The sequence below is a fragment of the Electrona antarctica genome (genome assembly GCF_951216825.1).
Source record: "Electrona antarctica genome assembly, chromosome: 17".
Lineage (NCBI taxonomy): Eukaryota > Metazoa > Chordata > Actinopteri > Myctophiformes > Myctophidae > Electrona > Electrona antarctica.
In genome coordinates, this window is record NC_136798.1 from 29,887,685 (window position 1) to 29,900,856 (window position 13,172).

At 43.6% G+C, this 13,172-nt stretch overlaps 1 protein-coding gene across 1 annotated transcript in view; it reads right to left on the reverse strand.

Moving 5' to 3' along the window:
* Window positions 1-860: 860 nt before the first annotated feature.
* The window catches only part of dusp10 (dual specificity phosphatase 10), a 20,511-nt gene continuing 8,199 nt past the window's right edge, over window positions 861-13,172 (reverse strand). The window contains exons 3-4 of the mRNA XM_079526943.1: window positions 4,499-4,873; window positions 861-1,585 (exon numbers count right to left, since the gene is read on the reverse strand). Of these exons, the coding sequence (XP_079383069.1) occupies window positions 1,320-1,585; window positions 4,499-4,873 (641 nt within the window). The 3' untranslated portion in view covers window positions 861-1,319. The remainder of the gene's footprint in view (window positions 1,586-4,498; window positions 4,874-13,172) is intronic.

The following is a 13,172-nucleotide window of genomic DNA, read 5'->3' on the forward strand; positions in this document are numbered from 1 at the left end:
AGTAAATTGCAGAATATTCACTGATCATTTCCACACTGTCTTTCCCCTTCCAGCAGTCATGCATAACAAGGCTCTTATGGTTATGACCGTCTAATCAAATGTATGTAACTAAAATATATTGTATCATGAAGGGATGAAATAATGCAAAACAAAGACAATGAAGAAGATAGACAAAAAGAAATGTATGTGAATCCATGATTCTGTGTATTTCTTTTTCTTGAAGAATAAACAAAAATGAAACCAACAGATGACTGACACAGACAACCCGAAGCAGTGCTCAAAAAATAGTTCTCCCCCCCCCCCCCCACCTCTTTACACCGCTCTGCGCCAAATATGAATACAGCATAACTGTATGTACCGTTAACGTGAACTTATGTAACTGACCAACAGCTATTACAGTAACATCAAAATGGTACGTCAGCAAAGAGCTGGAAATGTTTTCATATTAATCATTATCAATATATACATATAAGATCAAGCTTTCGGTTTGCATTCCACTCGTAAATTATTGCACAGTAAGCCACTGCGGGCTTGTCATGGTCACCCACATAAACCCCGGTATAAAAATAGAACAACAACATTAACACACCAAATAAGTCTTCATTGGATTGTCTCCCCCCCCCCCCCCCCCCCATACTTTTTTGTCTTTTCTTTTGACAGGCACTGCTGTGGCCAGCCCAGCCTGAGTCAGCAAACATCAACTGTGTGCCACAGTGTAAAAAGCATGAAGTGCTCCATGCCTAAAGGTACAATGCCTTGTTATTCCTCAAAACAGTTCTCTATTTTCCTCTTTCCTCGACGGTCACACATGGACAGCTTCGGCCCTGAACCCCCCCCCCCCCCACCCCCATCTCTCTCCCTCACCTGATTTATACTAAGTCATACAATGCTGTCGCCGGCCGGAGAAAGATGAAATGCAAGGTTCAAACGTGCCGCGAATGCGGTGTGTTTTGAGCTTGCAAATCGCCGATTTCCAGCACATGACACCGTTACGATGGAGCATAAATTAGGCATCTCCGCCCCCCCTCCCCCCTTCTCTCTCTCTCTCTCTCTCTCTCTCGACTTGTCTTCTCCTCTGGGACATCAGCCAGGGTCCAAACGACAAGGGATGTTTGTCATTTCTCATCCCCAGTGAACCCAGTGCTTTGGCACGCCCAGAGAAAAGTCCCACACGAGCACGAGGAGGATATCCTCAAATAAAAGTCCTCTCTCTCACACTCCCGAATAGAGTATAGCCCATGGTCCCCTCTGAGAAACAGGGATAAAGGAGTGCGAGTGCTGCCTTTGCGCGAACGCGCGTGTGGAGCAACGTGGTTTTCCTAGACAATGGTCTCCACCCCGATGAGCTTTGGCGTGAGGATGCGCGGCGTGATGCCGTTGTTGAGGTCCTCCTCGAACTCCAGCAGCTGGCCCATGAAGTTGAGGTTGGGCGAGATGACGGGCCGCCGGGTCTTGACAAACTTGTAGGCGTCGGTCATGGTCATCCAGGTGTGCTTCATCAGGTAGGCGATGACGATGGTGGCCGAGCGCGAGACCCCCGCCTGGCAGTGGATCAGGAGGCCCATGCCTGCTCGATGGGCTTCCTCTGGAAACGGGAAGAAGACACAGAGTCATGCAGGACAGTGTTCATTTTGTCGCCTACAACGGTGACAACGGATTTTCCGTTTGTCACTGACGAAAACGTAATAAAAACTACGCTATGATGACTACAACTACAACTAAATATATTGACAATTTTGTTAACAATTAAAAACTACACTAAAATCTTAGGACTAGTGGAGCAGAGATCCAGTAGAACTTGGAGAATTAATTTCATGCTTGGCTGCGCACAGGTCTCAAGCTCAGAAATAAGCCAATCTACAAGCTCACAACAGATTTTCAGCACACAGCAAAGTGTAAATCGGGCATTACAATACCATTGTCACGACCTGACAAAATATTTTTTGTCAACTTAATAAACCGATCTTAAAGGACCACTTCACCACTTATCAACTTCTCTTCATATAATTGGTCCTAATTAATGTTCATGATAAAATACATAAGTATTTATAAGTTGTTTTTTTCTACTCAGTCTGTGTCTCATAGGAAGGCTGTGGGCAGTTCAGAAACCCGTCCACCAAAAATATATATATTTAGATTTGTATTATCGTGAGAACGATGGCTTCCATTATCTCATTGCAACTTTTCAGGAATAGAAAGCCTGCAGTTTCTATTAGCTTGGATTCCCCATTAATGATGTCACTGGTGGACGGGTTACTGAACTGCCCACAGCCCTCCTATATGAGACACAGACTGAGTAGAAAGAAATTGTGGCATTAATTGTGGCATTAATTTAAGTGCTTAAAACAATTGAAAAGAGAGAACATGGATCACCTAAAATTATACAATGTACCACTATTATTCCGTGAACCACTGGTTGAGAAACAACAATTCCGATCCAGAATGTGAGAAAGCAGCCTACTGATCCCCCCCCCCCCCCCCCCCCCCCCGCCCTTGGGGAGTCACACTCAGTACCTAGTTAGTATGAGATAAAAGGAACATCTGCTTTGTGCAAAAGCTCAAAATACATTCACCCGAACTGGAGCATATGAGCCAAATAACAGAAGAGAAAGAAAACAACAACAAATCTGTCATGGCAGCGTGTTCGGCATACAATAACTCCAATGCGAGTGTGTTCCACCTCTATGGGCCCTATTTGGGGACAGGTGGATTGCAGCCAGAAGGCAAATTGACAAAATTGACCATTTTCTGGAGGTGATTTCTCACCCCGCATGCGTGCATTTGGTATTTTAGGGACTCGCCGCATGCCGGTGTGGGAGAAGAGGTGCAGGGGGGAGGGGCAGCGCTCTGCAATTTCAGGACCAACCGGTACTGGCACAAACCTTTTATCTCCATAGTCTAGCTTTTGGTGTTTTTCATACTACCCTACTTGATCATACTACAGCGCAAGGTGACGCATTTTGAGCATGTACAGTTGCGTGCCACCGATATTGTCCCTTATCATTTGACCCATTTAGGCCTGACCTCAAAATTTTTAAAAATCCTTCTAAATCCTCCAGTTTTCTGAAATAAATATTTTCACGATTTTTCAAAAATAGCAGACCTACAAGCTCGTAGCGCGCCACTCGGTGGCGCGCTATGAGCTTGTATTTCTGAAAATTGTCAGGATTTAGAAGACATTTTAAAAATGTTGACGTTAGGCCACATACTAGTTTCAATGTTTGTATGGAACAAAGCAGCACGGCGCACGGATAGGCCTGGCACAATCATTACATAATCGCAATTATTATAGCATAATCGTGAGAATCCTTTCATATCTGCCGTGTGCAATTCTTTCTTTACAAAGCCTAAAAGGCAAACAGAAATATCAAAAAACAAAATTAAGTCACAATAATTTAATATTAATATTGAATGTAAAAAAAAAACCTAAGCTAAATATAGAAAACTTCATCAACAAATAAAAAGTAGACTAAAATGTTAGGGAGGGACTAGTGGAGAAGAGATCCAGTAGAACTAAAAGACAAGTCATCTTGTTTGCGCTCGGGTGTTGCACTCTGAAAATAGCAGATCTACACGTGTGTGAGCTTGTAGATCGGCTATTTTCAACATGAAACGAAGTATCAAGGCATCATTTTTTGTCGACAAAGCTTGTGCATCATCTAATTTCGCCAAGTGTTGGTGTAGATCGGGGGATAAAAAAGGAGGTGACCAGTATTGAGCCCGGTCAATATATATAGGGTTGAAGTGATTATGTAACTATGAAGTGGGCTTAACGCTGAGGAACACTTCTCAGCGGACTCCAGTGCCAGACTCTTATTAAGTGCATCTGGTATTTCCTCCCAAGATAATTCTACATCATCTGTTCTTGGCGTCAGTTTGAGTCGCTGCAGATTCTTTGGCTCTGCATCTCCTGCACAAAGGACATCCGTTTGGAACTGCATTTCCCATGATTTTCCGACACTGTGTTAGGGCTGGAACTATCGATCTTTTTATTAGCAATTATTAGCAGTCATTCTATCGATGATTTTTTTTACATTCGTCAAATAAATTATACATTTGATTTTTTTTAAATAAAAATAAAGTATTATTAATACAAACTGGCAACCGCTTAAAATATATGTTATACTTCAGTGCACACCGGTGTCGTGCAAAGATTGTGAAAATAGCAGATCTAGATCTAGCTTTCCATTTCTGATACAGACATAACCTTTTTTAATCATCCTATCCTGTCAATGATATAACTTTATCATATAACATTATATGTAGTGATATAATAATATATAAATAGCAGCCAGTCTTTGACTGCCAATCAACTTCTGTGTTTTGGTACGATTAGGTACCATTGGCTACCTTTTTGTCTTTGTCGTACAACGGTCTAAAGAAACTGACAATCTACAAGCTCACAACCTAACCTCCCGGTGCTGCGTGATCTTGTAGATATGTTTTTTTTGCATTTCCCCCGCATCAAAATCAATTATCATCCAACTTTTTCCCCTACCGATGAATTCGAACGCCTCCTCAAAGTACTGCCGCAGGTTCTGCTTGTTGCTGTCGGTGGCCGGCAGCCTCTTGTAGCTGAACAGGCCCGTGTCGTAGTGGTAGAGTGGCAGGTGCGTGGTGACGTTGAGGACGAAGCCGATGTTGGTGCGCTGCAGCAGGCCCAGGTCCTGCGCGTCGCGCTCGTTCCCCAGGAACAGGAAAGGCAGGATGGGCGTCAGTACAGCGTTCTCGATGTCCGGCGTGGAGGGCAGCGAGTGAGGTAGCGGTAGCGCCCCCGTGAGGCCGGCCGCCCCGCCGGCGTCCAGGCCCTCGTGGAGGTGCAGCGAGTGGTCACACAGGTTCTCGTGGCTCTGCCTGAAGCTGCTGAGGCCCCCTGTGTGGAACCGGAGAGCGAGAGGAAGAGGGAGCACAGTCAAAATCGGTGTTCATTTTGTCGACTAAATGCCTATTCATAGTCCAGTCTTCGGTGATGAGGTGACCACCGAAAACTATGTCACACCGCGGTGGTCACCGCTCACACAACACATCTCTCTGTTTTTACTAACCACCATTTCGGTGGTCACCTCATCCCAGAAAACTGTACTATGAATAGGTCTTGAAACAATGATGAAAAATAATCGTCAACTTACCTTTTTTTTCACTGTCAAAATTATGAATGAAAAAAAAATGACTATGACGGCTAAAGCTAAGGGGAACCAGCTGACCTCACCTTTTTCCCTTTTTGCAATTTAACTTCACACACTTAACACTCAAAGGACCACAATGGATATATACACTCTGGGGCAGGGGTCATCACCACGTCCATGCTGGCTTGTGATTGACATTTTTTATCAAACTTTATTTTCACCACAGACATACACAAAATAAGCGGTCAATAATGTCACCAGAATCACAGATTAAATATGTACTAGTGGACTAATGTGTAAAATGTTAAAATGACAGTACAGTATTTCTGCATGAATTAAACACATTGGATGAATCCTGATATCAGGTTCTTTACGTACAAATGTTCATGTAGGGTAAATGCATTTTTGTCAATCAATCAATCAATCAATCGAGAAAATGATAAAAAAATCATTGTGAGGCCGCAGAAAGTAACATTTGTTCATTTAGAACGAGATGAACAGGGCCAAACCCTGGATAAAAGCTTTCCCGTGTCGCTCTGTGGGCAGCGCTAGCTGCCACAACCCACTGGGGGCTTTCCATCCATGCTAAAACTGTATGTATGCCCTCATCATGCTACTGTAGGCCACCATGTTATGACAGCACTATGACAACAACAACTGAGCTTTTTACCAGCAGCTTGAAAAGCGGCTGGTTAATGTTTCGATGGGAAACATGCGACCGGTAGACTGACACCGCTAGTTCACACTGCTCCGGTAGACTGACACCGCTAGTTCACACTGCTCCGGTAGACTGTTCACACTGCTCCGGTAGACTGACACCGCTAGTTCACACTGCTAGCCGGTAGACTGTTCACACTGCTCCGGTAGACTGACACCGCTAGTTCACACTGCTAGCCGGTAGACTGACACCGCTAGTTCACACTGCTCCGGTAGACTGACACCGCTAGTTCACACTGCTCCGGTAGACTGACACCGCTAGTTCACACTGCTCCGGTAGACTGACACCGCTAGTTCACACTGCTCCGGTAGACTGACACCGCTAGTTCACACTGCTAGTCGGTAGACTGACACCGCTAGTTCACACTGCTAGTCGGTAGACTGACACCGCTAGTTCACACTGCTCCGGTAGACTGACACCGCTAGTTCACACTGCTCCTGTAGACTGTTCACACTGCTCCGGTAGACTGACACCGCTAGTTCACACTGCTCCGGTAGACTGACACCGCTAGTTCACACTGCTCCGGTAGACTGTTCACACTGCTCCGGTAGACTGACACCGCTAGTTCACACTGCTAGTTGCTGAAGAGTGGGTTGCCAAGTCCGCATATTTCCAGCCACACTTGATTTGGCCCTCACAGTTGCTTGCCTGGTTACTTACACTCACTCCAACTCGCTTATAATTCGCGGACCTGGCAACATTGCAGCCCCTCTCCATTGGCTCACACACACACGCGCACTCACACACACACACGCGCGCACACACGCACGCACGCACGCACACACGCACGCCTGGAAGCCACCGCCCACTCCACAAAGTAGACTCACAGCGGACGGAGTGTGGACTTGGAGGAGGAATTTCCGCATCACGCTTTTGCTTATTCCTTCTAAATCTCTGTATATAAAATATAGCTCACTCAGCGAATCTCTTAGTTACATCAATATTGTTCTTCGACAATAGTTGGTTTGTGCCTAAGTATTACTATTACACAGTTCGCATTGGCCATTTACAATGCGACGCACTGTGAGTCACCTTCCCAGCCATTAGCCATGATCGCACTGGCTTCAACCTGTCCCAGAGCCAACGTAATACAACAGTTACGACATTGAGGGGGCAAATAACAGCGGAGCTAAAACGTGGCAGCAGACTCGCTCATTTAATGGGTAACAGACAGTAACACATTTGAGTCTCAGTGACTGTACTTGCGGACTCCCACGCATACTACCGCGGACCCCCTCCACCCCGCGCTGAACTCCTCAGGGACCTCCACAGCCTCTACCCGCGGACCCCCACGCAGGCTACCGCGGGACTTCTTTAGACCTGCCAAGCCTGCAAATGGACCCATAACTCTACAACATTTTAGACTCTCGTTTTAGGAAAGATGGACATGTCAATGTGTTCGGGTGTCAATCAAACCAACTGCGTTCTGTCAAGTGGAAACCTCATACTCATAGTAGCCAATTTGAATGCAATCTGGTCAAACTGACTGATACTGATACAGTCAGATATATTGCTGTCAGGTGAAAACCTTGTATGACCAAAACCATTCCTTTACAATATAATAATCAAAAGCCCATTCGTGAAACAGAAAAGTAATGTATTGAACAACGATGAACTCCCCTATATTGCACCTGTGGAGAGCTTGGCTTATCCTCTTTGTCTCTATCAGAATCCACTGTTGTCATGTTATTAGGACCCCCTTGAAAAAGAGATGATGCATCTCAAGAGGCTGATCCTCTAAAGAAATTTCAAATAAATAAATGAACAACTTTATGTAAAAAATAAATTAAAAAAATACATAAAATAGTTAAAATAGCCTATATCTACAAGCTCACACTGCATCCTATTCATATCTTCACATGTTGGGAGCTTGTAGATCTGCTATTTTTTTTTTACTGTGGACCACCACCGCCGCAAATATAAAAGCTGCTGGTAATAATATGACGAATGTCATCATTTCTTGTTTCATTCTGGTTCCATTAAAATTAACAGTCACCGTGAAGAGGGTGTTCAAAACGAGTTCTAAGAACACTGGTTCTCAACGCGGGGCCCGGTGACCTCCAAGGGGCCTTAAGGACCCCCTTGGAGGTCCCCGGGCCCTTTCATCGGGTCCCGGTGACCTCCAAGGGGCCTTAAGGACCCCCTTGGAGGTCCCCGGGCCCTTTCATCGGGTCCCCCAGCTAAATGGTATAGATGGGAGCCAAATGGGAGACACTTTCACAGGAGACACTCTGAGAGATACGTTTAGATATTGTATTCCTAGTAAGCTTACTAGGCTACAGTACGTAGTTTTCTAGTGTTTTCTAGTGTATTCCTCGTTACTACTTTCTACTTTGTGGTGTTTTTTGCTCCTTGTTCCCATATTGTGTGGTTTTGTACAATAAAACACCTTGCATTGTACTTCCTCCGCTAATCTGTCCTGCCGCTGCGCTTGGGTCCTACACCTCCCTGTCTCAAACCGTCACACAAACTGGTGGTCCTTGAAAGTCCCCGCGCAGAAATGGATTTATAGGTACCATACAGTTGGAGGCCATCGATATTGTCCTTTTCTTTTTGCTGAGATTTGCGTGATCTGCGCAAAAGGACAGTTAACCCATTTTGGGCGGGAACCCCTTTTGGTGTTTTAAACATTGTTATAATTTAGCTATTGAAAAATAGCAGATCTACAAGCTCATAGCGCGCCACCGAGTGGCGCGCTACGAGCTTGTAGGTCTGCTATTTTTGAAAAATCGTGAAAATATTTATTTCAGAAAACTGGAGGATTTAGAAGATTCTTTTTAAATGTTGAGGTCAGGCCTAAATGGGTCAAATGATAAGGGACAATATCGGTGGCACCCAACTGTATGTCAATTGAATGGCTTTAGAATAGGTCAGTACTACGTGGAAGGATTTTGCTGTCCTTTCTATTTCAATTCTGTTTTGACTCATAAATATACGTTGGCCACAGTGGTCGATCTGCACTTAACGACCAGTCGCATCTCCATTCATCATCTTAAGAATCAATGGTGGAAATAGTACTAAAAATAGTTACTTGAGTAAAAGTATGAATACTGCAATGTATAAATACTTTGTTAAAAGTAAAAGTCCGGGAATTCAAAATGTACGTTTGGTAACAGTATAAAAGTATTGGTACCAAAAAGATACCAAAAGTAGAAAGCACTCATTATGCAGGATATCCCGTTTTTAAAGTATTTAAATGTAGACAAATCTTTTGAAAATAGCAAATCTACAAGTTCACAATGTGTCACATCGCGACACATTGTGAACTTGTAGATCGGCTATTTTCAAATCGACAAAATGTAGGGTTGAAGTGGTTACTGTGTCTGTATGTTTTGTAATAATAGTCAAAATCTAAAAAGTAACTAGTAACTAAGTTTTCAGATAATGTAGTGAAGTAAAAGTAAAATATTTGTCTCTGAGATGTAGTGGAGTAGAAGTAAAAGTACTGACAATTGGAAATACTCCAGTAAAGTAAAAAAAAATGTTAAAATCAAAAGTGTACAAGTACACTACTTGAGTAAATGTACTTATACTTTCCACCACTGACTGACGACCAGTTGCATCCCCAGTTAAGGCTGAGCTCACACCTTTCATGCAATTCTGTGCTCGTTGGATGCTCGTTGGTTGCATGTTGTGTTGTGTCATGGCCGCCCAATGTATTGCCAATGGAGGTCACATGGTTTGACCCAACATTGTGTTGTGTGAGGGGGAGGGGCGCAGTCGTGCGCCCCTCCCCCTCACACAACACAATGTTGGGTCAAACCATGTGACCTCCATTGGAAATGCATTGGGCCGCTGGGCGGCCATGACACAACACCCAACGAGCACAGAGAATTGCATGAACCGTGTGAGTGCAGCCTAAGAATGAGAAATGGCTGAGATGGCCTCCAGCACTCCTGTGATGCCCTCAGCACTAGACAAATAGCTTCCATTGTGTTCCTCAGCGTCAAACTCTTAAGGTAAATTACTATTTAAGCCTGTCTCTCTTTGCTAAGACATCTGCACTTCTTCACATATCATCCTGTAATATTGACATAATGTTGGCTGCGTGGAACACATGATTAGTTAAGAATGATGGTACCGGTATACTTAGGCTATGCTCAGACTGGCGGCACAAATGTTTGGCCCATCTAGATTGGATGTTATGAATCAGATTCATCCGATTGAACCACATTCCAAGGTGATTTGAAATGTGATTAAGGTTTCTAAATACCAATAACGTATATGTCTCTGTCTGGACACTTGTCTTGGACTTGGAAAGCCAGATTTTTACGTAATCGTACCGTGGTGTCGTTTGGCAACAGATCTGCCAAACTACCAGCCCATGAAGCGTCGCAGTGCAAAACCTCAGTCAGTCAGTCCGTCAGTCAGTCGGACCGTCCGTCATGCCACCATATATGGCCGTCAGTCCACCATGCCTCATGACACGTTACGACCATACATGATGACCATCAGTCAGTCACGCCTCGTGACACACTCCATATATGGCCGTCTCCATATATGAAGACACTGACCTCATCAAACCCTGGATAGCCATACATGGAGAAGACTGGATCATCACCTAGATCATATGGAACCTGCCAGCAACTCTACATCTGACCTCAAACCTCAAAACCTTAGATCTCTATTCTCTATATATCCTTCCTCTTCGATGTCTCCCTTTTGACTGATACCTGTCCATTCAAACTCTAGACCCCAAAGTTATTAGTGCCCGGAGAGAGTCGTCCCCCCCCCCCCCCCCACCTTACTAATTAACACACATTTTACGCCCTACCCGCTCCGAAAACGCCAACAACAAAAACATGTGTACACTCTCAGAGTTACAGACCTGTAAGGGTCCATTTGGAACCCCCTCAATGAACCCTGTGAGTCCTGGACCCCACTTTGAGAACCACTCACTGAGAACTAAACACTGGTATCAGATCAGTATTCGGAATCGGTATCGGGTGGGTGGATGTTTGAGGTATGTTTTACTTTACTGGAGTATTTGCAATTTTCAGTACTTTTACTTCTACTCCACTACATCTCGGAGGCAAATATTGTACTTTTACTTCACTACAATTATTTAAAAACTTTAGTTACTTTGTAGATTTTGATTATTATTACAATACTGTACAAACATACAGTAACCACTTCAGCCCTATAGGCTACCGGTAATGCGTTGCGATGTAACGCATTGTGAGCTCTGCTATTTTATACATTTGTATCTTGAAATGAGACATTCTGCTACTTTTAGTTTTGGTACTTTAATACTCAACTTGAGTCAAGTACATTTTGAATTCTGGACTTTTTCAACCACTGGTGTTGCACCTGTTGTCTTTCAGTGCTAGCCGGGTGAGTGGGTGGGGGCGTTGGGGTCCGACCACACAGAGTATCAGTTCATGACATGTATTGTTCATATTACAAGTGTTGACATCATGCCCAGTGAGGTCATTGTATGCGTCTCCATGGTAACTGCTGGGCAGGTGGGTGATCTCCTGTCAACTGTGGTCAGTCAGCGTGCGTGCGTGCGTGCGTGCGTGCGTGCGTGCGTGAAAAAAGGCCTGTGTACTTGAGTAAAAGAACAAATGTATTGGCAATGGCATCAGAATATATTTACAATAAGTAAAAGTACTGAAATGTTTACAAAACCTTTATCTGTAGACGAGAGATTGTACATCTGTAGACAAACTACAAAATAGCGCTTCATTGGTTAATGTATGTAATAATAATCTAAATCTACAAAGTAACGTGTAAATATAAAGTCTTCAATTAATTGAGGAAAAGAAAAAAAAAGTACAATTTTATCCCTGAGATGTATTGGGGTAACTTTTGGCTTCTTTTTATACAGTATTTTAATTGCTTGTAAATGTAGCCGATGTAATACGTTTACAGTGCTCATGTAGCCTAGCCTATAGTCACTTATTTTGCACTTGTTTTCATACAACTGGACGCTTAGTTAACTCCCAGAAGCTGGCAACAGTGCTCATAACAACACAGTGACAGGACAGGCGCTGCTGGGCTGGACGTTGGGTGACACACAGGGGAATTGTAGTCTAGTTCAGGGGTTCTCAACCCGTGGGTCGCGACCCCTCGGGGGGTCGCCAAATTATTTTAGGGGGTCCCCAAATTATTTTCCAAAAAAAAAAAGAAAAAAATATTTTTTTTAATTTATTTTTTCACGATTTTTCAAAAATAGCAGACCTACAAGCTCGTAGCGTGCCACTCGGTGGCGCGCTATGAGCTTGTAGATCTGCTATTTTTAAATAGCTAAATTATAACAATGCTTAAAACACCAAAAGGGGTTCCCGCCCAAAATGGGTTAAGGTTATTGTAGCAGTCAATTTATATTGGGGGTCGGGAGGGGGCGGGGCGGGGGTCCCGAGACATTGCCAAAGCATTTCCGGGGGTCCCCGGCCAAAAACGTTGAGAACCCCTGGTCTAGTTGACTTAAGGTTGTTATTCTAAACGGTACATGTATGTACCCATTTAAGTAAAAAATGACCTAAACGTTTATTTGATGTGGGTTTATGAGAGAGAGTGCGAGCTCTGATGATTATGTACAGCCATGTTATGCACAACCTTTACTAAACAACTACAATGGTTGACATTTCAGTATTTAAAAGAATTATAAAACATTATGTGAAAAGAACATCCTGTGGCCTACTTGCAGCGTGCATTACAAAGTTTGGATTAGCTCGCATGCATGCACGCAGGCAGGCGCATGCATGCGTGTGCGTGTGCGTGTGCGCGCGCGCACGCACACGCACACGCACACGCACACGCACACACACACACACACACAGAGAGCTCATAGAGAATCAAGAAAGGTCATATTCATTGGAATTTCAGATTTTTTTTAGATTCTTCACATCGTTGCTGTCAGGTAGAAACCAGGTAGAAATCTCCATATTTCAAAAACAAATGTGTTTTGTTTTGTTTTGTTTTTCATAATTGAATGCTCTAGTTAATCACACAAGAGTGTCACTAGCTGTTTTAAAGTGTTTTCTTTTTAAATGTCTTTTTAAACCAAGACAAGACATGATTATGCGATGTTTGTTAGCCAAGATACTACTGACTATGGCTGTACTGTACTGTACTGTACTGTACTGTACTGTACTGTGACTTGATGTTAAAGTGGCTAGTAAACAAGTTCAGAGGCAACTACCATTGTAGTTGTTTAGTAAAGGCTGTGCATAAAACATGGCTGTAAAACTCACCATTGAACTTTGGGGGGGGAAATAAAGAAAGGAAAATAATGCCTTATTTTGACTCGCCCTGAGCCAGCATCTTTGTGTTTAGAATGCACTCAATTGACAAATAGTCCCAGCAGTGTGAGAATAACAGAC